Raw genomic sequence first — 27204 nt, 5'->3', positions numbered from 1 at the left:
ATTCTTTTTCTTTCCTTTATGTTACTGCATCGACATTAGTTTCAAACATTTTGTTTCTTTACGATATTCTTCCTGAATCGTTTTCTTATTGTTACATAAACGTTCATGTAAGCCCGCACAGCTGTGCTCTTCTGAACAGCACTTAGAGCCTCTTCAGGGTAAAGAATCCCCTAGCGGGGTAGAGCTTTAGGGGAGGAGGTAAACACATTATCATGGGGAACAAATAAGTATTGTTCTGATGAAGCCATTAAAAAGTTGAGAGGATCACGGATAAGATTCCGTGCTTCTGCAAGTCTTTATCTTCATCTCCACCACAAAACACCAAACTACAGTGACTAGTTATTACCCAGATCGGGGACAGTGGACACAGTGATGTATCCGTAGGTTAGAATGAACGTATTTGCATTTGATACCCTTTTGTCCATCTCTTGCTAATTCGTGAATATACGTCTACAGCTTTGAAAACAGGTAAAATGACGCTCAAACCAACACCATCGCTTTTTTAAGGCCTGAACTTTGCGTTTCAGCTGTCAACTTTTTACGCTCACCTTTCAGTGAGCTAATCCTTTTCCCCATCCATCTTTTCCTTTCTCTTCCTAAACGTCTCTGTCATTCTAAACTACCTCCCCGTAGGGACTCAATATGCTTGTGGCTAAGCATTAGGCAATGTTAGCTAGTCTTTCCCCCCACGGGGCAAAGAAATGCACAGAAGAGACTCCTGTAATAAAACATGGTGAAAATATGTAGGAAGCCAAGAGAGACAGCGATTAGTTAAGAGTTTATGCTAAGGATTTGAAATCTCAGGTTCAAGCCTCTACCTCCCTTCAGACAGATGCCATCTCTGATCTCGTCTTCACCTGGTCACCCAGCAGGGGAGACTATAAAAGATGTAGAGCCCCTATTTAGACACCCTTAAGCAAACTCTAAGGGAGTACATGTGCACACGCCTTTGGCCGCAGCCTCTGCGCCTCACGCTTCATCCGCGGGAAGGGAATGGTGGTACTCCCAGCTCCACGGGAGAGGGGAGAGTTCAGCATTTCAGATTCGCTAACAAGGGCTCACTCTGTTTCAGTCTTAATCCTTCTGTTCAAAACGTCGCTATTTGATATATGAATAAAGAGATGCTCTTCTTAGGAAAAAAATAATAAAATCTTCATTTGCTTTCAATTTGTCTGCTTACAGCCATGATGTGCTTTAAACGGTCGTTTTTTAGTTTAATAACTTGAAATACATATGCTACAATTTTCAAAATCTTTACTAGTTAAAAAACAGAAGTACAATGCACTGAACCTAATCCTTGCCAAGAATCCAGATTAAGTAGGCTTTTCAGAATGAAGAAATTCAACAGCAGAAGAACATCTCTCCCAGTAAACTATCATTCAGTTCACAAATGAAGCCTGTAATAAATGATAGCATAACAGAATCAAAGATCAAATAAACTTTGGGCTTCGCATTCCGATTTAACCATTATCAAAAGCTCACTAATTCATTGTGACAGGTCACCAGACACAAGAGGCACATCACAGTAGGGGAAAAAAGCAACAAAAAAATCAAGCACCAGCTCTTCACATCTGTATGACTCCCTTTTGTTTCCCAACTTGTTTTACATTCAAATACATCTTGCCTTCTAGATGCTTATAACACAAGTTCCATTAGAAAGACAACATTTAAGTATGTTATAAATTTAACTTCCAAAAGAACATGAGACCTTTTTACAGAGCATTAGCTAATCCTGAGTGAATTTTTTACAAATTTAGTGTAAGGGAAAGATTAAATTCCAACAGTTATCTTCAAATCAAAAGGATTATTTAACTTGCTGTTCTGAGCGTGGCACAAGCTTTTGAATGGACAGCTAGCAAAGTCCACCTACACCTTGCATTCCAGAAATTCATTCCAGAAGTGAGGGAAAACACTACAGTATTAACACTACTGTGATATATCACAGTGATCGTTGAAAATCCTATGTTCAGTGTGAAATTAAAAAAAAAAAATGTCTAGTTAACATTGTTGCAGGGAAACTTATTAGTAAATTAAGAAGTTACTTAACAACACAGTAGGTCTTTTATATTTTGGAATATGACTTTCTATTATACTTACGTTTAGCAAATCCATCCCCTGGATAAATATATCTATTGTACACGTCCATAATATATACCCGATGATCATCCATGAAGTCCCTCTCATGGCCATTTCCCTGAAGGAAATTTACAGTTAGCTACTCCTAGCACACTAACGCAGAACTAAATCTGCCAAATCTAAAGTAATTAAGGCTAAAAAAAAAAAATTATTAAAAGTCCCGTGTTATTCTCTTATTTATAGTCTTGAAGGTTATTTTGAGGTGTAGAGTTTGAGGGTTTTGACGGCATCAGTCTGAAAACTGCAGATATTATGAAAACCAACACCCTTGTATCTGTGTGAAGGAAATGATCATAGATTTCATTGCACATATAAGAAAAATAAAAAAAATTAGAAGCAACTTGTCTTTAACAGCATCACAAAAGCAACTCTGGCCACCAAATAGATCTCTCATCTTCCAACTGTGCAAAAAAAAAAAAGAGTCCCTTTCAACTGCTGCAGGGATACTCATATTCTTATCCAAGGATTAAAAAAATAAGTAAGTAAATAAAAATCAGACTACAGCTCTTCTGAGAATTCAAGTCTTGGCAAGATAAGTAATCCCTGTAAAAATTACAAATGCTAAAGACCCAACAGCTTAATATTTTATTTAACACCAGAGATTCCCTACAAAAAGACTGTATTGGGTGTAAAGACAGATACTTGAGAAAACTCAGATTCTGAATACTTCCCCCTCCCCATTTCTGAATTTCAATGTTATTCTTTTCGCTCTCATTTAGACTTTTTTCCACTACAAAATTTAAAATAATCTTTCACAGCAATCACAATCATTTTGTTGAAATCAGTGTATCACACAGAACCCCAGCTCCTACCCCCAACAGAATTTCATTTAAACTATAGAAACAGACATTTCCACCAATATATCTGCTGTAATTCAGTTACGTGATTTGTGTTCATTTTGTAACTCTCCCTGGACAGGTAAGATATGTTTCTAGTACAACTTCCCCTCCTGGAAACAAACAAAAAGAAAAAAGAAAGAATCACTGAGCTAAAGCTAGCCAATGTGTGTGAAAAGGGGAACGGGAAGCTCCAGAATTGCATTTCTTTATGCTTCTTTATGAAAAAAAAAAAAAAAAGGCCACCTCCTACTTCCTGGTCCACAAATAAACAGTTTGTGAACAGAAATGTAGGAATACAAGAGCCTCTGGGTGAACCATTTTCTTATGAAAGGTGAAATTCGCCAATGCGCCAAGAATTGGAACACTTACAAAATGAGAATATCTGCATACCTAAAAAAGATCTGCTGAGCTACTACTTCACACACCTCTCACTGCCCAAAGAAAGGAAACAATTAGAGAAAGGGGTGATTTCGAGTGCAGACTGAGATTACAGCACGATATATGAAAAATCAAAATACATTCTAAGAAGTTTTTAAGAAACAAACCAAAAAACACCCCAAAAAAGCACAAAAAAAAATCCACACCCCGACGGTGATGGCTGAAGAGAATCACGAACACAAAACTCCTCTCTATTGCATAATCTGTGTCCTTATTTTATAGTAATTTTAGGATGCCTTAACTTGCAGATAAGAGAAATGACAGAAGATGGAAAACTTGCAGCCATTAGGCTTCCTCGCTGCAATGGACCTACTTAAAAATGCTTTATTTACACGTACTGAATTATCTTCAGTGCTTTACACTGGACATCGTTTTGGCGCACTAGCTGCTTTTCTAAAAATACTATTTCCCTCCTTTCAGGATTTATTTTGGAAATCCTAGCAAAGATGAGATTTGTTCTCTCAGTGCCCACAGTAAATCACTTCAACCAGGTGGAGAGAGATGTATTCTTTACTTCATCAGCCCGAAGCCAGGCTTTCCATTAAACCACTAAATTCATCCCCTGCAAAGGTGGCTGCAATGATCACGCATGCTGAACTAACCGTAATTCTGTTTCAAGAGATTCTCGTTTCTTCTGGGATGCTGGTCTACTCTGGAGACTGTTATGCCTCAGATCAGTACGCAACTCAAAAATATTTTTACATCTAGCCACATGATGGAGCTACAACTCAGTTTAATATTATTGAGCTGGCCTAACAGCCTTTTGGACTATAAAATAATCAACCAACTAACCTGTTCACAGTTTCCATCATCTATGATTACCTCTGTATTCTGCAAGATGACAGTTTATACTACTAGTAGAAAAATTGGTATTTATCACACTTGTATTTCAAGCAAAACACCCGCAGCGCTGAATACAGGTAAGCTACTCACCTGATGGGCATCCAGATCGATAATTGTGGCTTTAGACACGCCTTGGACTCTTTCAAATAAGAACTACATACATAAACAAAGAAAAAGATGGAGAAAGTTATGAAGTTAGGTTAAACTGGAGGCTTGAAGTATATTACTGTTCTGACTGGAATGTAGTACGTGTCCACTCATTTCATTCACCAAATAAATGGCTAAATGATTCCAATACATTTAATTACAAAGGCTCTAGTTAATGTGCACAAAAAGATAATTTCTTTCGTGTCTTCCTACAGCATCCCACACTAACTTGTAAAGCGGACTCTGCAAACGAGGCCTAAGTCCAACGATGCCAAGTGACACACTGTAGCCCAGGGTCATCAACCCAGTTGTGGTCCGGCTGGTGCTACCCCAGTGCAGCTGGTTCATCCCTGCATCCCACGCCAGCCCCTCCAGAAAGGACAGGGCCAGCAAGGGATTAGAAAGCTGATGGCAGCATTGGTGCCATCGGAGGCTGGAGTGGAACCAGCAACAGCACCAAGGGTGGGCTGGGACAGGTGAAGCAAGAGCTGCAGAGGCCCCACACGCGGAGGCACAAACTTCATGGGGCACAAACCACAGCACCAGTGGGGCTACCAGCAGGAAGGCAGAAAGGGTCCACTGTGATGGCATCCAACTGCATAAGCACACAATCCACCATTTAGGAAAAGCTGCTATAGGGACTGTATGCATTAAAGCCACTTTTAGTGACAGAATTAATTTCTTATTCCATGTCTGCGAAGAAAAAAAAAATTTTTTTAATTCTTTGAGTCTTAACTTTGACAAGTTACTATCTTAATTTAGACACGGTAAAACCCAAAGATTTTGCACGAACTGCCACCCACTATAATTTCTCAATCGGTATTTTAATGACAGGAAAAATAGAACACTGTGGATTACTTTTGTGCAAATTACCATCTGCAGAAATTAGGACGTTATGTCATACAGTGTGCTGCAATCACTAGAGCTTTTCATGTTTGATTATTACTGATACTTTATAAATATTCTAGTATACAAATATACCACAGTACATTTGATAAAAATAAGTGCTAATTGCAGAAGGCTCTTGCTTCAGCTTTTCAACAGCTAAATACCAAATGTATTCATTCACATTTAGTGATTATTTTGGAGACATTCACATTTTTATTGATGAATGTGAACCACTCTGAGCACTCTATGGCTCAGCTTGATTCAGAGAGAGGATTTCTGTCTCCGCATTTGTCTCGTTTGTAACCACTGAAACTCATGGGGAATTTTCAGGTTCAACTGCAAGGCTAGGATAATCATCATTGAGGATATTAGAAGACAATCTGGTTTGATTCTGAGCGGGTTTTTTGCAAGAAGGCATTATTAATGCCGTTGTAGCGGTTCATATTTACATTGATAATTCTGACCCCTGCAACTCCTCCCTTCCACTTAACAATGCTACATAGGCGTTACGTTCCGCAGCATCAAGTACCACACCATTCTCCTATTCCTACCCATCTATCAATGGCTTTATTTTCTCCTATTGAGATGTAAATTAGTTCTTATGAATTTATGTATTTTTTTCCCCCGTTTGCACAAATAGTAGAAAATACTGGTTTAAGAGTACTTCTTACCTTTATTGCCAGTGTGATATCCGCATACGCACAAAATCCTCCACCTTTGTCACTTGAACAGTGATGAAAACCACCCCCTAAACATGAAAAAAAAACGTTGACGAGGTGAAAAGCTAGATGCTAAGGAATATAGTTGGTCTTTGCAAAGAGACAAAGATCATTTACGTGTCAGGCACTTTTCTTTCTTTAGCAAATACCGTGCCTAGAGCTGTCAAACTCCTACCTAGCACCACCAAACATCTCACAGGGTTTCTGTAGGTACCTTGTGTGGGGCCTACCAGACCACCAGGGAAAGGATCTGGAGATGCTCAGTTTAAAGGGAATGCTCCCTTTCATCTAGCAACCACCCTAAGAACTGAGAAACGTACACGCGTACTACTGGTGCCTCCAGGACAAAGCACACCACTGGAAAAGCTCAGCTTCCCCAAGCATGCCGGACTTGCCCTGGGTTCCTGTATCCCGGGCAGCACATCCTAATGAAAGCAATTAACAGCACGGGGCAGGTGGAAAGGACATGCAGAAAGTTCTTTCCTGTGCTGAACACCGTCTCAAAAAAATAGCAAACTAAGAACTATGGTATTATCATCATTTGCACATGCCACTGTCTTTTACAAACACTCAGGCCAGAAGAAACTTTAAGAATTCCTCTTTAAAACACAAACATACACCCTCTTTACACCAAAAAAGTACTCTGACCTCCCCTTATATTTTTATACAACAAAGCAGAATTTCTTACTGAGAAACCCACTGCAAATATCTGAGCAAGCGATTTAACAAGCTCACTTTAGAGATCAGTAAACATGACAGGCTTTTGGGTTTGTTTTTGATGTCTATTTAATTTTTAGGGTTGGATATTCATGTTGTAGAAGATGAAGATGTGTGTAAGAAATAATGGAAAAATCCCAGAATTGATGAGCTCTATGAAAACAACAAGCTACGTCTTACCTGACGCAAAAAAGCGCTTCAATAGTTTACTGGTTTTACATTGTTATTTGCTATGAGAAGGAGAGGAGATTTATAGTCACTATGTTCACAATTCATTTATTCCAGTCTTTTTCAGGAAAAACTGCACAGCTAAAAATAGACCCTAATTGTACAGCCCTGCTCTCCAGCATACCAACCAATCCCTTCATCTGGCATAGTCTATAAAGTAACTGATTATAAGTCAAGGAAAATTACTTCATAATTTAATGAAAGCAAAGATTTTTACTGAAATAATCACATTTACCCCAAAATCTTTCTTCTTAATTTTTTTTTTTTCACACTACTTCAATTCAAATACTTTTCCTTATATATGGTATCATATCTTTATCAGTTATCTTTTTTTCTTGCAAAAAAATATTTTATTTATTTATAAAACTGCAATAAGGGTGATAGTGGATGAGAAAACAGATCCACTACTTTTTCCATTTATTTTTTTCCTTTAGAGTTGATTTTAGTTAAACACAATCCACTCACTTTCTGTTGTTACAAACAGAACACACATCATGCTCAATGAAAATAAGACGATGTTAAACACACTATTTCCAAGTATCACGTAATGCACTACGTTTGTACTTACCCACATTGATTGCCCAGCCTCTATCAACAGCAAGTTTTCCTGCCTTGAGAAAACGACAGTGAGAACTTCATGAATGAACGAGGCAAACATTTAGCACCGTCTGCTTCCATCCCAAACGCAACTCTTGGCATCCTGACATGCCCATTGAATTTTCGGATGTTTTACCACTGCACGTCATTCTGAATCAGATCTCTGAATACAAACCATACAAAACTATCCCCAGCATAATTAGTTGGAAAAAAAAAAATTGATCTCTCATCTGTATTTCATTCTCTGGCAGCTGAAGGGATCTAAGCCTCACTGCGCTTTGGAGAGAAGAACACCGACCCCTAGCAGACAAATGAAAAAGGGAAAGTACAAGCATCGGTAAGAATAAAGATAAGCAAGAAATCTCCTAAATCCTTCTTGTTCATGTAAAAATAGGAGGAACATAAGCTCAAAATCCTGAAAATACCGATGAACATAGTTTCGGCTGGGGGTGGGGACAGAAAAATGCTATACTATGAAGTGTCCTGGGACTTCTTTTATTTTTTAAAATTTTATAACATGCATAGTATAGCATATTACCAAACTTTTTCCCTCCAATACAGAAAAACTGTACCTGTATCTCTCCTGTGAGCTCAAATGACACTCAGGGAAGGAAAATAATTGACAGAGAAGAGATACACAAGGCTTAAACAATTAAATTTGAATTGAAAAACCTGACTTATTTTGGCCAAGAAGAGTTAAACAAGTGTCTAACTGCAGTATTCCTTAAGTGTCACATTAAAAAAAAATATATATTAGTAGCTATAATTAAAAAACCTCAAAACAACAGATTATTCTTTTCCATAATCATGGAAAGAACATATTACACATCATACGTGAAAGGAAGTTTGGACAGCTGAGCATACTTCATCACCACTATTCATATTTGAACAGTTCTAATTCAGTATTAAGAAAACTACTGGGAAGGTGAACATCGTACTGTTATGAAGGTGCTAACTTACACAAATTAGATCTTGAGAAAAAGACTGTAGTTTCTGAACTATAAAAGCCATTAAGTCACAGGGAAAGCACATTATCTGCGATTTAACATACTTCCTAGGGATCCCTCACCAAAAAACATCTTCCCTCATTGCTAAAAAAAAAATAAATCATTAAAAAGTACAGAAACGCAACAGGAATTTTCCTGATAAACAGGACCATCAGGAACAGCAGAAGATTCTACTTCTGACTTGTGCTGTACAAATTTTATTGTCTGATGAGTCAAAACTGCTTTTAAAGTACACACCTATTTCCCCATAATGAAAAATAAAAAAGGTAAAAAAATAACAGCATATGGCATCAAGATCATCCCCACAGTGACCAGTGATGTCATCCGTACTTCAGGAGGCATGATACAAAGACATAACAGACGACTAGCTCTTCTACATGACCGCATTTATAACTAGTGAACACACATTTGTGAATTAAAGATAACACAAACACCATGAAAAACATCACAAAATATATAAAAGTATTGACTAATTTGAACCATGTTGAAATAGATTTCACACGCATGTGCTGTTAAGACCTTCAAGAAATATCAAAGGTAGAATATTAGGAAACTCTAGACTCTTCCCAATTCTTTTTTTCTTCTACCATTTCCTTCCTTCCTCATAACTACTGTGCAGAAGGCCAGCGTGGCCATGGTAAGAGAAGACTCTGCGTGTTCCTCCTATTCAGACAGGATTTTGCAGACCAAAATCCCTCATCTCAATAACCTCTACTGACTGCATGCAGAAATACGGCACTGAAGGGACAACTGACCAGGTGTCTGAACTCATGCTGAAGGACAACATGGAGACAGAACGGAGTTAATTCTTTCTCTGTCAGCGACAACCAAAAATTTTTAAGCACCTTGAACTATATAAACCATATGAAACCAGAATTCTTTCTAATATTCCCCAGTCTATAACATCAGGTTTTAAAAACAAACAAAAAAAAACCCAAACCAAAAAAAACCCCACAAAACAAAAATAAAGTCAAAGTACCCCCAAACTTCCCAGCAGTCCTTGAAAGCAAGCCGACTACACAGGTATCACCAAACACAGCCTGGTGCTATCTCCAGCTCCTGCTGGTAAGTAGCCAGCAGAAAGCGTCCCAGGTGGCCTGTGCAGGTTGCATCAGGGAGATGCTCCGTGTTCCACCTCGATCATCTCCGCTTTTCCCAGTTACCACCTACTGAAGGAGATAGGACTTTTTGTTATCTAACCAATTCCCATAACCCACTAAGTCTAAAGACTTATCCAGAACGTGCACATTCTTTTCAAACTCATATACTCAAATTGTCCTTAAAGGTTGGTTTAACATTTTCAGTAGTTTATCTGGTTTTCTCACACTCATGCAGGCTTTCAGGCTTCAACAAAAGCACCAGACATCGCTACACTGTACAAACACTTCCGCAGATTTCCTTACCTCACTATTCTTTGACTTTAAGTAACACGTACATCCAAGAAGACAGAGCAACACAAGAGAGTTAAAGTAGAATTAGGAAATGGGATTTAAGAGGTGAGAACAACAACAGTTGGAGAAACAAGAGTCCAAGATGGGCAAGATACAAGCAACTTTTATTTTATACAAGACAGCCATTTCCCACTCACTACTTTTTCCAACTAGAACTGTGAAGAGCTCTGTTACCTAAACACTCCATTCCCCATTATAAATAATAAACTTTGCAACACAGCTCAAACCTATACTCAAACTTTTTGAAGAGCTCCAGGTTTTTAAGTATGTACGACCAGTGTTTTGGATATTACGAAGGGAGGTAGGATGACACGCTTAAAACAAATCACGCTGTTAGAAGATGTCGCTGAATCTTAACAGTAGATATTTAAGCTCAATCACAAGGTGCCCAGTCCATTCGATTCCTTTCTCTACTATCTTTCGGTAACAAAAACCAACAACTGCCGGAGAGTTACTTTTACATACACACTTGCAAATCCAGCAGGCGGATGAAACACAGATTTAACGACAAAGTACTAAAATACTGAAAGAAATTGCCTTTTTTTTCAGATAAAGAATAGGGCATTGAGTAGTTCTATCATTAAAAAAGTAAATGTAACAGAAAAGCAGGATATTTCACCTTGCCTTAAAATCTGCCAACAACTGGCTCTCTACTTCCATTTCACATAGTAAAACCTGAGGACGGAAACTTAATAGTGCCCAGACCCACTTCAACCACACACAAATGACAGTGGCAACAGTTAACCTCATGTCAGCCCCACGAAATTAAAGAAAACTTGGAGAACTGCTTCACCAAACTTTTGGGCTGGCCCACATCTTCCTCACAGGTCAGACTCACAGACCGATTCAACCTTTCTCATTGTTTCTGAAAACCATATTGCACCGCCTTTCATGCCCTCGTCACAGAAATGCTCTTTATGTTATTTATGTCTTTAATGAATTCTTGATACATTCACAAAGGGAAGCATTTAAGAATAAGAAACCTTGATTCCAGTGCTCAGATTACTAAGTACCTACATTTCTGTCGACAGAAATGGGAAGCTTCCTACTAGCCTAGTTCTGAAAATAATGCCATTACTTTGTCGTTCATTTATGGCTTCCCAGTCTCCCTCACCTTTAATATCTAGTGGTTGCAATAAATCGTCTTCTCATATCTGGCACAGACATGCTCTGAAAGGTTTGCCAACCCACAGAATAGTGTTCTTCAAAAACTGGCTTCAAATAGATACAGAAAAAGCAATATGGGTTTCTACCCTTTTCACATGCAACAGCCACCTTCAGGAAGAGTAGCTAAAATGCAGCAAAGATCTATTTGTGCTAAAATATTAATGATTTCAGATAGGATTATTTGTCTTCAATTTATGTAACTGTTACAGCTCAGTGCCTGTGAAGAGAGACCGGGACTGTCACCATCTTCTCCCAGCACCATGCTGTACAGTTTCTGAACTCTAGCTCTAATATGACAAGGAATGATAAAAAGGGCAGAAAAGGTTCCATTAGTTACCGGTTTACAATTATGAAGGCACCTTTTCCTCAATACATGAGAAAAGGTTCCTTTAGTTACTGGTTTACACTTAGGAAGGCATCTTTCCCTCAATACATGGTTTAAATAACTCATTCCTGGCTCCAACTATTAACTGTTTTCTTACCTCCTACTTCCTCAACATCTCTAATGGCAGTTCTCAGGCAAAATTAAATGTCTGGCAACACTTACACAGCTCTCCTGACCAGAGCGCTCATTTAACTAATTAGAAAACTATTCTTTAAGGTGAAGCAGGCTGCGTGTCACTCAAGTTCTGCTGAGCTGCTTATGTAGTACTTACAATAGAAGAAGTAGATAAAGTAATCATTAAAATGAGCAAGGTCAGACAGTTTTTAAATTTAAACACTTATCTAGTCTCAAGAGCAACCAAACAAACCATGCATCTCTTCCCATACAGTACCAAGGCCGTTTGCTAAATTTGTGCTTTAAAAATAGCTTCCATGTTGTCAATTTTGAAACCTCCCATTCCTAGAATTAGCCTGTATTTGTACTCTGTTCAAAACTAATTCAGTTTCCGTATGTGCTAGCAGTCGTGCCACATCTGCCGTTGCTTGCCCAGGCTGCTCCTTACTGTCTCTGCTGCTTCTACAAATTAGGGACCGTAAAATCAGGCCTGTCCTTCACCTTGGTAGCTGCTAACAAGCGATGGACTTTGCTCACCTTTAGGACTGTACATTAACTCATTCCCTCTACGGGCCTCCGGGTCTCAAGCCTTTGAGTTGTCCAAAATATCACAACATACAGGTTTACGCTGTTTTGATCAACGAGTGTAAATACAGTAAGAGTGAATCAGGAGCACCTTACCATTATTGTTCCTCCTGTCTGGGTTCGTAGAGGTTTCAACACTTTTCGCTGAACAACGAAATTGGGAAGAAAGGCAACTGGTGGAATTTCCGTGATTGTAGCCACAACAAATGACCACTACAAGAGGGGAAAAAAGTTCCAATTAATGTTAATGTAGCTTGTCTTAATGATGACGTTTCAATCTTATCAGTTGCTATTTACTGGAAAGGAGCTCACAGGTGCTTCACAAGATTTTTCATGTTTTTAGACGGAGGTGACCACAACAGTCCTCATTAGTAACTGCAAATAGCTTCGTCCTCAACGTTGTTAACTATAAAGAATCATCATTTTCAATCGCCATCACTAGGTTTTTCAGATTTTAGTATCAAATGGTAATAAATCAGCAATTTTTCAGCAAGTTAGTATTTCAGAGTATCTAATATCCCTAGGATCGGGAGGAAGAATTGTAGAATGTCCTTCAGCAGTATTAATAGCAAGCTACACTTGATCTATTGTTCAAACCTAAAATATCTTTTCCCATGTCAAGTCAAAAGCCTATACCAAGGAGAAACGAAAAACAAACAAACGGACAATTCGTCTGAGAAGTTCAAATACTTAGGTGAACACACAGTGCAAATTTTAGCACGGAGAACTGATTCAAATTTATTTAGCATATTAAACACTGCTGGAAAATGGTTCAAGGAAACATTTTTGTTCAAAAGCCCTATCATCAAGAATATGATTTGAAGGTTAGAACACAAAATATTTGCAACACGTAAATGTTTTTTTTGCAAACACGCAGATTACTTCAAAGAACTTCTACCAACATTGCTACCAGCGATACGACTTCTAAATATATTTCAATGCATAAGTCACAAGCAAGAAAAGACCTCTTCGTCCAATACCGCAACATTCGGGTACCAAGAATTATGAATTTGACAACCTGTACAAAGATTCTGACAAGATCCTGTTTTCTTCAGCATTAGAAAATTTAACTAGATTCAGTACCTCCGTTGCCCAATTACCATTAGCTGTCTGTTTACAACTGACAGGATGTGCAAGTGGTCAATTTTAACCGAATCTAATCGCATGCCAATTTCAGGGTCCTCTGATACTCAAAAAAACGTAACCTACTTTGGCTTCCCAGTTATCACTGTTTGAACTACAAAGTCCTACGGAGTAGGGTGGAGGGGTGGCATTAGTCAAAGTTCTGAAGTACTAACTATATTTTGTCAACAGTTTGTTTTAAGCTCTTACTACTTTTATATTTTTATGACATTGTTCTGTTATCATACTGTCAGCTCTCCGTCTTTAGCAAAGTGCTTTAGTTATTTTGTAATACAGTCAATCTTGATCCAGTCCTTTTGCAAGATACTTTAGCTTTTAAACAAGCATCATGTAAAAAAAACCAAACCTAGATTTAATCCTGTTGCTCTACAATGGAATTGAAAAGGTCACATTTGGATAAAATACATTTTGATCTCAAATATGAAGGATGATAGTGAAATTTCAGAGAGTTTTAACACAGTCACTGCTTCAGACTTAGTTCTTTACCGTCTTTGTGTAATTCCTAACACACAGGGAAGAAGCCGTTTGACCGTGAGCAAAGTCTTGCGGTTCAAGAATGCAGCTACAGACTAATGAAAATGCTTCTCAAAACCCACCACTATAACAACTGAGAATTATATGGCCTCAAACTGTGGCAAGTTTTCTGCTTTTTTCCTTCAGCGCGCTAATTTTGTTTTCCAACATTTCCTGCAATAGATTCGCAGAACAGCTATGTATATACTCGAAATAGAAATCAAGAGGAATTGGTTTTATATAATTGTATACTTTTTTATGTTGTAAAAATAAAAACTTATTTTGAATAGATGAGAACTACATTAATTACATTTTCCAGTTGGCTTCCATAACACAAGGCTTCACAAAGATTAGTTTTCTTTTGACAGAGAACAAACCCTTCGCATTTTTTTAAATCACTACTTTTTGCATTCAAATTGCATATATTAGAATAACATCAGTTACTATTTCTTTTAGTAGATACTCGCTCTCACCCAGCCATCATCAAGTTACTGATTCTCTACAAAAGTTTTGTAGATACGCAATTATGTAACTTAACAGAAATAAAAACTTGGTCTGGATTCAGAAAAGAGTAATAATCATATATAAACACTAGTCAGTAATAGGCCTTTACTTATTCTTTATAGTCGTCAACTCCATTTAACTCTTTATTTTTACTGCTAATATCGTAAGATTTTAAGTTATTTACTTCCCTGTGGTTCAGATAAATTATTCAATGTATGAATTTAAGTTCCAATGTTTTTAATAATTTCACTCCCTGTTTTCTGAAAAGAAGTAAAGAAGTCAGGTTAACCTTTAACCAGGTATATATTCCTTTAATACATGCCTCCTACCAAATTAACTGCTAGGCAGTATCACTAAACGTGGATAGAGCGTAACACCATACCAAGATGTTACATCCAAAAAGCCCCCAAACCAAAATGAAACAAACAAAAAACTCAACCAGCTTCAAGAGTTCTTAATTTTCCTTGCTTAAGCCCAAACTCTTTAAAAACATATACACTTAATGAGGATATTCCTGCAGGACTTCACTTACAAAGTATTATTACCATTAACTTTAATTCCTTAACTATAAAAACTCTCCTTAGTACGGTTAAATGACTTTACAAATTATTTTGAATTATTAGTGTTCAAGGACTACAAGTTAAACTGAAAACCCAATATTAGGAAGATAAAGGTAAAGTAGTTGCTTTTATGCTGATACATCCTGGATTAATACAAACAGCAGATTAATGATCAAAGCCAACCTCTGATGTACTGCCTTTTATGTTATGCATTCACTGCATTCCAGCATTTTAGAATAGCCAACAACATGTGACATTTTTTTAAAAATACGCAATTTTGTTCTTTAATATCTAAATTTAACCAGCGTTTAAATCTCTGAGAAGTTCCTGCAGCTAGTCCCAGCTTCAAGGGAAAATTCATGGACCTACAAATGCAGGTCAAGCAACTAACGTGATTTTTTTTATTTATTTATTTAGAAGCTTACTTGGGACGAAGCTATTTGGATCCATCTTCAATAAAGAAAAGTATGTTTTTAGCTTAAATCAACAGAAGATAAAATGATAAAGGACAGTAGGAAGCTTGTAATTGTCACAGAAGTTTCCAGATGAAGGTATGAATGCACTATTATCATCAGGAATAAGAGACCTGGCAGAAAGCGATGACAGCCAGGTCACGCACCCAAGAACACCAACCAGCCAAAAACCAGTTTTGGTGCATCAACCTCCCAGCCAATGAGTTGGAAATATTTAAAGGAAAGAAACAAATCACTGTTAACCAAACGCTACCTTAGCCTTAAGAGGTTTACTAGTCGCTTTAGCTGCAGAGAACGCCCTACAGCATTTGCGCAGCACTGTAAATCCTGAAAGCTGTCAAACCGCGTTCCCTGTGACCGAGTATTCTTGTTCAGCGTTTTTTCCAAACATACTCAAATATTGTTACCTTTAAAATAACATTTTTATATATTCCTACAGACCTTTATCTGACACATTACCATTTCCATGAAAATTTAGCTAAAAGGGATCAAATTCACTTATCTGCTCTCATGACCTTTTAAATTAACATCTTACAGCAAACCACTATTCACCTTCGCAAATTTTTCACCAATGAAGTTTGAAAAAATTGAGCAAGGAAAAAGCATAACATAGGGAGCAAAGAGAGACAACGGATGACAGCACAAGAACTGCATGAACTGAGGAACTGGACAGGGGAATTTTAAGCACCCCTGAAGGTGCCCATTTCATCTAAACCAAAACCACTCATTTTCAGCTGCCAAGTCACCTCTGGTCACTAACAGAATCCCAGAATGGTCAGGGTTGGAAGGGACCTCTGGAGATCATCTAGTCCAACCCCCTGCCAGAGCAGGTCACCCAGAGCAGGTGGCACAGGAACATGTCCTGGCAGGTTTGGAATGTCTCCAGAAACGCAGACTCCACCACCCCCCTGGGCAGCCTGTTCCTGTGTTCCACCACCCTCAAGGTAAAGAAGCTTTTCCTCAGGTTGAGATGGAATTTCCCGCGTTCCAGTTTGTGCTCGTTGCCCCTTGTCCTGTCACTGGGCACCACAGTCTGGCCCCATCCTTGTGACAACCTGCCCTTTAGATATTGATGAGCATTAATGAGATCCCCTCTCAGCCTGCTCTGCTCCAGACTGAACAGCCCCAGGGCTCTCAGCCTTTCCTCAGCACAGAGATGCTCCAGCCCCCTGATGGTGTTCATAGCCCTCCACTGGACTCTCTCCAGTAGTTCCCTGTCCTTCTTGAACTGGGGGGCCCAGAACTGGACGCAGTGCTCCAGATGTGGCCTCACCAGGGCAGAGCAGAGGGGGAGGATGACCTCCCTCCACCTGCTGGCCACGCTCTTTTTAATGTCCCCCAGGAGACCATTGGCTGTCTCAGTCACAAGGGCACATTGCTGGCTCACGGGCAATGTGTTGTCCAGCAGGACTTCCCAGGTCCCTCTCTGCAGGGCTGCTTTCCAACACAATGCACGCAGCCCAAGACGTATTTATCTGGTTTATCTGAACACCCCAAACAGCCAGAAGTATCACAAGCTGAACCGATTACTTGAAGAGCCTGCTCCTCCTGCCTTCACTCCTGAGAGCCCTACCACCCCCCTCCCCAGGCACACGGCCAACACCACCACGCAACAAGCAGGCAGGTACCTCTGGCCTCTTGGCAAGAGGCAAAGCACACAAACCCTTGAGCACCATCAACGCTCCCTGTAATCACAGCAATCCACTTTTCACTAGGCATAAAAATTTACATTACTAATAAAGTGATTAACTTTTTGTTTTTAAACCTACATGATTTATAAATTTTAATCTGTTCTATATATTTGCAAGTCCAAATGCTTGATCACCTGTTTCAGATCACTTTCAGAAAAGCACATCTTGCATTCCACTGATGCCCAAGCATTGTCCTCATCATTTGCATTTCACTATTTGCTCACGTATGTTATCATAGAAATTCTTGTACATAAGAAAAGATCCAAGTGAAAGACTTCTATGGTCTGAAACTAGCTTAAACCTCACTGCCTATCTCCTTCCAAAATTTCAGAATGCTGATATGCAGGAAATCACTATTTTATGGAACACTAAAAAAAGGCAGTAAGTGGAAAAGTACTGCAAGCAAATTATCCAAAGTCCAGTAATTACCTTAGAGATCTAAATTTTTCAAAGGAATAACCGAGGGAGAATCACCTCAATTCAAAAATCCAGATTTTGTTGTAAGGACTAATCATGTTACCTGAAGCAGGGAAAGGGAGAGACCCTTCCTTCCAACGCAGAACTGATTTGCAGGACTGTTTGATTTACTTTGTGTATACCATTTTGTTTCTCTCCAACCAGCCCCCAGCCAGCTTCTTCAGCTGCTGCTGAGATACCGACCACCACCTGTTCTTGCAAGTGTATGGAATTTCCTACCAGATTCATGCTCAACTTTAAAATGAAGAATACACAAGTGATCCATTATTTTAAGAGACCTAGGCATTCCCAGAAACACAAGCACCTTTGTAGTCTTCAGTGCTGATCTAACACAAAACCATGCCATTTACTGTCAGATTTGTATTTGGGTTTAAAAAAGAAATAGCGCAGCAGACTTTGGATAAAGCGATACAGAGGATACCTAGAGCCTTTTCGTGTCTAGCCATGTTATTTTTCGTTTGCAACTAAGCACTTTTATCCTGACTGCTTGGCAGGAATTTGCTGGCATGGCCAATGCAACATCTTCCAGTTTCTACTGTTGCAGGAAATATTCTCTCAAGAAAAGGGAAACGAGACACAGTTAATCACATCTGAACACAGACGACAGTACTGGTTTTGAACACCAAGACACAAGTTATACAGACAATTCCCTGTGAAGCCACCCCGTAGGTTCTAAAAATATTATTATGGTATTCCACACTGAGCTACGCACATTACACCCTGCTTCAAAGAAGTGATTCAGTAAGAAGTGGTGGGTGGTTCTATGGAATTAAAAATCTTAATATCAAGAATAGCTGCAATAAGATCAAATCTAATGATGTACGAAATTGCATGTAACTTTATAGCATAGAATGAAGAAGTGTAAGAGAACTCAGAAAAGGAACAGGAGTGACAAAAGTTCACACAAATAATAGAACCCTTACACAGAAAAATAAAACATTCCAGAAATAGCAATACAAGGACTCTTGCACTGTGGAAGGACAAAGATGACTCAAAATAACTTCTTTTGAATTATGAAATGGAAGATTATTTCTCATATAAATCCATTCTCTGCCTTCCAAGGAAAGAATTGCAAAATGAAAGCAATGTCACCTGCTCTCATCTACTATCCAATTTCACCTACAGATGACTGAATATATTCAGAAACAGAGATCTTGTGTGTTTATGTTTTAAAATCAGACTGAAGCTTAACAAATGGATGTTTCATTTAGAAGTACCCAATGAATGCTTTTTATCACTTGTGAATATGTAATCCTGTATGAGCTGGCACATTGGAAACCTTCACACACAGGTAACATGCAAGGTTATGGCCCTACGTTGATCTTTCAGCTCTCTCCATATTCCACTGACACAGGCTGTGTCTAAGTATGAAGCCAGTACTTCCCTCCACGACAGAATCCCTATAAGGATGCTCTTTCAAGATTACATAAGCCTCAAGCCCATAAAGCAACCCTTGCATTAAAAAACATTCAATAACGTACCCCATTTTAGTGGTCTCCAATGTATTTTCAATTTCACAACCTTATTTTACTAGCATAAATCAAAACTTACACTTTTGAAGATTAAAACCCTGGTACTAAGGAGAGTATTATTTACATCTCAAACATTAAAATTTTCCTTACGTTGATTTAACTTTCCTGAAACATCATTCCAGGTCACCTATATAACATAGTAGACCCTCTTTCCCCACCACCCCTCTATAGTGTAAATTGCCTACTATTTCTGTTTTTCTTTCAGTATTCTCAGTGATAATGTTATCAATGTTATCAAAATACACCATTCTATAACCTGTAAAAGTTGATTCTATAACAAATACAGCAGGATATTTGTTGCCTTTGACACTAATTCTAGATAGTTTGCTTGAAAAACACATTAATAAGTACAGCACCTTTAACTTATTAAGGTAGCGCCTTGTGTGAACAACCAAGAGATCTTCATCAGTGGCTTCCCGTGCCTGTACAATCAAGTCATCTGCAATTAGTTTTTCTTCTGAAACAGGAGAGAAATAACAATTGGCATTGTACACCATCGCGTGCCGTCCCATACTCCACCCTGCCACAGAAGCTACTTCGACCCTGATGTAATAACTTCATCTGTAACACAAAGCACTGAAACAACTTTTGTTTACTTGGTCTTTACAAATTTTACAAATACATTCCCCCTATATGTGTGAGCTATTAAGTTAGTGTGTATATGATAAATATTGTCTACAGAAAGTTTTCGGAGTGTAATCATGGTAAATTCTTGTTTAAACTAAAAGAAAAAGACGTAGTGACAGAGGATGGACAGAGAAAAGAGAATCCTTACAGACTAGGGCTTGATAAACTGGGGTGCTCATACCATCAAATATTCACCACTCTAACATGCTTTAAGAAATTCCACACTTGACACTAGTATTTAATTCCCTAAATCAGTGGGGAACAAAAAAAATAATCAAAATTCAAAAAAAAAAAATTGCTTGGATGTTCATGGAAGCAAACATTTACACTTAATTAGGATATTTCTGTCACACCCCTACCTCCATTTAATTTCAAGAAATACCAATGACCAGCTGTTAATTCTTCACTTTAGAGACCAAAGGATTTAAAAACCTAGTTCTATATGAGCAAGTTACAAAATAACAAGTTACAAAGATTTCAGAATGTGATTAAATACCTTGGAATGTATACATCTGGGTATACTTGCCAGAAAGTTTAAGTTAGGGTCAACTAAAACAATCCACACAGTGTATGAAAGCAATGCTGCTTTGCATATCATCACTACAAACAACAAATAGAAGGCACCACGCTGATCTCCCCAGACAAATTTTGATATTTAATTGCTGCACGGCCACAGTCTTCTAAGACTACCTTTTCTCGAATTTATACTTGGAGGAGGAAGAAAACAACCCACAAACGTGAGAGATTTTGTTCTGAAGTGTTATACAAGAACAGCACCTGCAACAATATTTGTTTTGGCAAGCTCCTGTTTCTCCTGACTGAGGCTTGAGAAACATTGATTCACGAGCATCAGAAGGAAAGCCAAACATGCTAACAGTTTCATTCTTGAGGCAGGAGAAAGCAAGTGTAGGAAGATTTTCACTGGTGATTTTCTAGAAGATGATAGGGAACAGCATAGGTCAGCTGTTGGCAGGAGCTGCTACCGAGCCAGAGAAAACCAGGAGCGCCCTGCGGCTTCTTTCTCCTTTACAAAGCAAGGAGAGTAAAACGATTGGGAAAACCAATTTTCTGTGAAAGACTGAGAGTAAAGAGTGGACGCTCTGCACAGAAAACAGCTGGAGCAAAAGACTTTACACAGAGAAGGAGCAGAAAGGCAAAGGTTTTGATTAACAAAATGGTCATGGAACCCAAGACTTAACTATTTAAGGTTGTTCGAGGGAAGATCCAAAACTCATCAACTAAACAGAGCATTAGAATTTGTTTAACCTTGGTTAAATGAACACAAGACAGCCTAAAGTCGGAAGGGCAATACTTAACTGCAAAAGTTCATCAGTTGAAGCAGTCATTAGGACCGCATAAATGGGAGAGGCCTGGCTCTCAGACAACCTTTGTCTTGGCAAGAAAAAAAGCTCTTTTTTTTTTTTTATAACTTGATGAGCAAGCTTGAACTTTAGATGAGGAGATGCCAAGATTTTATAGGCCCTGATCCTAACCTTGGTTCTTACATTTGGATTTCCTTAATGTATTTCTGCCTGTATCTTCCAATTTGACTAAACAGCAATAGTGAGCGCCATCACAAAAAGTTCTGCCTGTCACCAGAGGCAACCCAAAGCTCTTCCCAAACAATATCAGAATATCATGAGGTTGATAAAGAATGGATTATCCCAGCTGCGCTGATCTTTCAGCCTGAAAACTAAGTCACACCCCGCAGCAAGCCAGTCATTAGCACCTCTAGTTTCACAAGCCATGAGGAAGGCCCCAGTTCTTGCTGCACCAGGTGTAAACAGTACTCCCAACCTGCAGTTCAGGCTTTGCAAGCCAAACCCTTTGTAAGCTTGCAGCAAACACAGGAAGGATTTCCCATTCATTGCTACGGAACTGAAGTCTGTGTTCTCTTTACAGATCCAGGCTTGGTCCTCCAAAGAAAGATGAAACAGGAACTGCAAATGGCGGCTATCCTCAAGAGGAAACTTAAAGGAAATCTTGTTCTCATAAATTAATCTAGAAGTGAAAGAAAGTGTCTGAATCATTAAAAACCTGTTGAGTATCAAAACGTGGCACCCTGAGCTACGTCCACAAGACTCCAGCATTCGGCACCTAACTCAGGCTAGGCTGAAAGTCAAGGCTTTGGTGCCCACTTCAGAGGTGGAAACAGCTCTCAAATATCCCCTGTGGATGTCTGCTGTAAAGGCCAAGCAATGAAATTCTGCTCACTTCATGCTTTCATTCAAATCCCAAAGACCAGAAATATTTTAAGATGGACTAAGACATTGCTATGCTCATGTTTCTTCTTACCCCATTTTACTCATAGTCTTGCAAAGCTCTGGGCCAGAGTGAAACGAACCAAACTAGGTACTCTGACTAGTATTATTTATGCCTGTGGGGAGAGGAGACCATTTAATGAGCTTGAATTTTCCATCACATTTCAGGAGTTTCACTCTGCACAGACACCATGACAGAGCCGAAACCAAAACTGTGGGTTTATTTAGTCGAGCGGGCTAGAACATACGTTTTCAAAGGATGGTGGAACAAGCCTTTGTATTAAAAAGCCCCTGCTGTAGAAGTTTGCTCTAACATTACAATTACATCTTCTAAACCTTTCATAGGCAAGATCTTCAACAATACATAACGCACGAAGTTCAACTCACCTCAAAAATCCTACAACCAAATTAACTTGCTGAGATTTAAGTCTGCAAATATGTAAGAATACTAAAGCACTCCAAATATGATTAAGGAGCATAGCTTAAATCTACACAATGAGCAATGAAGATGTACAGTCGCTATTATACTGGCAATTATTAACATAAGTCTGCAGTAACTACATAATTCCCATTAGCTTTTGTGCAAATGTTGCACGAAACAACATCTAGGAGGTACCTTCTGTTATTTTACCTTTCAAGAAATTGATTACTTTTCCCCATTTCCCTGCATCAAATGGATGCAGTTTCTCAAGTCCCATGAAGGTGATGTTGTAGTCTGGAGAATATACGATAGGCCAGCATGCTGATGGAGCGTCCTCATACAACTCAGTTCTGTGAGGCCTTGAAAAGCAAAAAAACCAAACTAGTCACCATTTTTAGCAACTATTTACAAAGTCAAATGTTTTTCACTAAAATCCCAAATTAAGAGTCCTTATTAATACCAACTTTACATATAGAATGATCCCTGAAGATGCTATTTCCCACAGCTACTGAAGGGACCACCAAGAGCAGTTAAACAACTGCTCTTCAGCAGCAGGGTCAGGGAGACCCCGCGCATCACTCACTGCCAGGCAGTACAGTTAAACCCTTGAACTAACCAGTACTGGGGAAAAAAGAATAACTGCAGAACGCACATCAATGAATTATGCATACAAAGCTCACCACAAACATTAGTTAGTTGAAACATTTACTTCTCTCCCCTCATTTTTCCAAATTCATCAGGCAGCACCTGTGTCTTAGAAGGTGCATTCCATTTTACAGACAACGTAACCTTCAACAAATACCTCACCAGACTCACGTTTTAAAGTCTGCATCACAACGCAATTGAAAAAAACCAAACCACACAGCTCCTGCACATGATGCTGATAAAAACACGAGGTCTGTAAGACCTCTAGGATCCTTTCCTAGGAGCAACAGATTATTTCATTCAGCAAAGTTCAGCTCAGCAAAAGTAAAGAGGCTTGGACGTGCCCTCAACTCTAGACCTCATGCCTCTAACCCTTACCTAGTACTTTCTCCCTTCAAATTCACGTATTCTCCTAAACTCAGCGGTACAGCCAGCTCAGAGCCCTCCTTCACAAGCCGCTCACGAGACCAGCAGGCAATGGTGTGCTCTGTGCAGGTTGGATGTTGGGCAGACACCGGTGTGCACACGCGGGCCAGCAGCCAGGCCACACCAAGAGGTGACTCTGTTCGCACCCAGCTGTGGCTCCTCTGCCCCAGACCCCACAACACTGAGTTATGCTGAGACCTCTCGTGCTCCCCGAGATTTGGCTGAACTTTGCAAACGGCTCTACGAGACAAGAATGGTCCTTTGTCAGGTGAACAATACAAACAGAAAAACCTTTATTTCCAGCCTAAATATGCTCAAAAATACCCTTTCAAAATGCAGTTAAAAACAAAACAAAAACCAAACGGGAAGACAATGGAGGTTTTTCACCAGTCCGCAGTCCCAACCCCACACACCACCCACAAGCACAACCGGGGCTCCCTGGATCCTTCCCTCGTACCACCCCGCAATAAAAGGCGGCTTTTGTAGGGGGCGAGCTACCACCCCGGGCCCGGCTCCTCTCCCGGCCTGCCGGCAGGGCCTCGGCGCTGCGGGAAGGGGACGTTTCCCTGGGGTCCCCACCCGCCCCAGGCCGGGCCCGGGCTCCTCGGGCGCACCTTGCGGCCCGCCCCCGGGCAGGGTAGGGCCGGGCCGGGCCGGGCCTCCGCCGGGCCGGACCGCCAGCCGAGCCCTCCCGCCGAGCCCTCCCGCAGCCCAGAGAGCCGCCCCCCGCCGGAGGAGCCCCGGCCCCGGCCCGCTCCCTATGCCAGCACCGCCCGGCGCCCTACTCACATCCCCCCGCCTTCCGCGGCCGCGCCGCCCGGGCCGCGCAGGGGACGCGGCGGGCCCGCACCGACAGCGGGCCCGGCGTGGTCGGGGGCGTGGCCACGGCGCTGTGACGCGCGGGGGCGTGGCGCTCCCGGGCCGGCGCCACGGCGCGGGTGGTTTTATATCAAGGGCCTGAAAGCGGCACCGCGCAAACGGGGTCTTTGGTCAGAAAACACGATTCTCGCTGTAAAATAAAATTAACGAGGTTCCAGGTGAAAAGACAGAGCAGGGCAGCAGAAGAATAAGGAAAACAAGGGTGAAATAGTGATATTATTAGCTAGTGAAATATTATCTAGTTAGTTAAATAGTGATATTAGTTAGTTAAATCGTGATAACAGTTAAGTAGTGATATTTAACCCCCCCATGGCAGGGGGCTTGGAACTAGATGATCTTTAAGGTCCCATCCAACCCAAACCATTCCATGATAATCCAACGGAGCTGCAGAGCTCCCACTGATTTTGTCAGGTCAGGGTTCACCCCCGCAACACCACCTCTAAATTCAGGCACCCGGGAGAAATAAGCTAGTTTCAAGTCAAAAGCCAATTTCTGAGCATACTTTACTAATCCAGTTTAAATGTATACATAAAGCATTTCTTGGGTGGTTATACAGCTAAATCAATAATACCATCATGAAAAATGGTCCATGAATAGCAGCGATATCTATCAAATCAAGGATGAATGTACAGAAGCCCTATTTTCTCATGAGGAATAATGTCTCTTTATGACAGTTCCAGATAAATGTCTTTCTTCTTAAAATATGCTGGCTTAGGCTTGGCATTCAGTTTTGATGGATGCCTGGGCTTCACCTTGGTATTTATTTAGCAGCAGGAGGCTGTTATCCCAAGAAAACATTCCATCCCTGTGACATTATCTTTTAATTAACATTTCTTTTTGTTCTGGTCCTTTGTGCACTTGCCTCAGTTCAGCATATCTACCTTTTATTCCTTGTTACCAACTACTTAATGCTTGGTGCTTAATTGGGTTTTTGAGTGTAGTTTGGTTAACTAGATACAAATATAATGTGTTACTTCATTTTCATTTAAATTAAACTTAAATTAAAAATAAACTTGCAGATTAGTTTCCATATTTGTTAGATATTGTGAATTGGGTTTCCTATGTGCTTTCCCATTAATTGCTCACATTTAAACTATGACACACACACGTCTCCAAATGTAAAGTTTGCTTCGTCGTTCCTTTTTTCACCACCAAAAATCGAATGTAAATACGAGCTCCTCTGTTCCAGCTGGGCGTGAGGCCTGATGCTTTTGTCTTCCTCCTCTGCTGCCATAGTAAGTTGGATTCTTACCTGCAGGCTGATTCCCCCCCAGCGCCCAATAATACCTTTTCCTTTCTGCGTCGGGGCAGAGACAGGCTCTCTCGGAGGCTCCCCAGGGAGGTGCTGCAGATTTACACTAGTGCCTGGTCACTCTTGCTGGGGTACGAGTCTTTCTATCTCCAGCAGAAAAAGAAAAAAGAAATACGATGAAGACGTGTACCTATTTCAGTGTAGGACACACTATTTGCAATATTATAAATTAGAAAATATTGTTTATAGTATGTATTTACCATTTGGGCATTCTGCGATCGTTATTCTTGACATTCCAAGGAACTGCAGTTGCAGACACCGGAGGTGTGACAAGCCGTCTGCGGGTGGGCACTCCTCACCCCAGAGGAGGTACAGTCCTGCTGCAGAAACACAGTTACTCTTGTTACCCCCGTGAGTTTTTAACAGTTTTTAAACAGACCATACGGGGCATAACATTGTCGTTCAGTCTTATCTTTTTGGCTCGGAAGGTAATTACTTCCTCATGAATTAGGTCCAAGATACGCAAAAGAGACAGACCCGTGGTGGATTTTGGACATACTCCGAGCTCCAGTTTTCTGCCAGCAGACTTTTCGAGGCAAGTGGGTTGGGAAACCTTACAGCGTGGTAGAAGAAACAGAGCTGAGGAAATAACAACACCTTTGGCTCACTAGTCACTTTGAAAAAAACTTCTTTTGAAGAAAATCTGGGGTTCTTAGTATTTTATACAACATGGCAATATTTAAAACAAAGTGAATTTTTTTTTCAAAGTTGGTCTGTCCTGAAATTGTATTTTAAATACATATAAATGAAATATTTTGATTTAAAAAAAAAAAAATCAGACCCAAGCAAATAATAAACTTTTAAATTGATATACATCCACAAAATGTACTGGAATATCTGAATCCATACTTTTGGCTGAAAGGTATTTCTTTTAAAAGTTCTGCTGAGTTCTAATCTTCTCTTTACAAATTAGGAAGGCAGGGCAACAAGCATAACTCAGCAGCAAAGATGAGAAGCTGACCTTTTAGAAGAAAAGCCCATACTCATAACAAGCAGAAAATAGTTACAGACCATACAGAATCCACCTCTCTCTAAATTTCCTGGAATCCTTCAAAATTAGGCCCCAAATACACCATCAAAGTGAGAAAACAGATGAATTGCAACCCAGCTCGTGCAGACAAAGGAAATGTTTTCTCCTTATACCATTTTGTTTCTGTTGAGACAAAGTGCAACTTGAATGGTTTTGACAATCTTATGGATAACGCTGGGGTCCTGTGGTAAGGGAGTTTATTAATTGCTGCATACTTGAAAGTGCAGGCATATCATTGTTATAATAAATAACAAGCAGCCTATTAACTCCCAAGGTCTGGCCTGTTTAACGTGTTCTTCGTCAGCCAGGAGATCATTCATCTCATGTTGAAAATCATAAACAGCACCTCTGGGAGGACAGGCTTCCTTGCAAAGAGAAATACTTTTTTTATAACGGGGCTCCAGTTTGATTCAGATACTGGCCCTGTCCTTCTGGGGAACTCTTTTCAG

The 27204-nt window shown here is 39.8% G+C and overlaps 1 protein-coding gene across 5 annotated transcripts in view; it reads right to left on the bottom strand.

Moving 5' to 3' along the window:
• HDAC11 (histone deacetylase 11) overlaps positions 1–24410 on the bottom strand; it is a 30735-nt gene extending 6325 nt beyond the window's left edge. For 2 of the 5 annotated variants that reach the window (XM_054215866.1, XM_054215867.1), the window contains exons 1-7: positions 21511–22505; positions 19511–19611; positions 12358–12474; positions 7524–7566; positions 5963–6039; positions 4347–4409; positions 2098–2194 (exon numbers count right to left, since the gene is read on the bottom strand). In XM_054215866.1, the coding sequence (XP_054071841.1) occupies positions 2098–2194; positions 4347–4409; positions 5963–6039; positions 7524–7566; positions 12358–12474; positions 19511–19611; positions 21511–21871 (859 nt within the window). In that variant the 5' untranslated portion in view covers positions 21872–22505. Of the gene's footprint in view, positions 1–2097; positions 2195–4346; positions 4410–5962; positions 6040–7523; positions 7567–12357; positions 12475–19510; positions 19612–21510; positions 22506–22673; positions 22823–23486; positions 23775–24323 lie in introns of those variants that run through there. The other 3 variants (XM_054215870.1, XM_054215868.1, XM_054215869.1) reach the window with 3 other exon arrangements.
• Positions 24411–27204: the final 2794 nt, after the last annotated feature.

The sequence above is a fragment of the Rissa tridactyla genome, chromosome 10, assembly GCF_028500815.1.
Source record: "Rissa tridactyla isolate bRisTri1 chromosome 10, bRisTri1.patW.cur.20221130, whole genome shotgun sequence".
NCBI lineage: Eukaryota > Metazoa > Chordata > Aves > Charadriiformes > Laridae > Rissa > Rissa tridactyla.
Note: the sequence above shows the minus strand (reverse complement) of the source record. Positions and strands in the feature narration are given on the sequence as shown.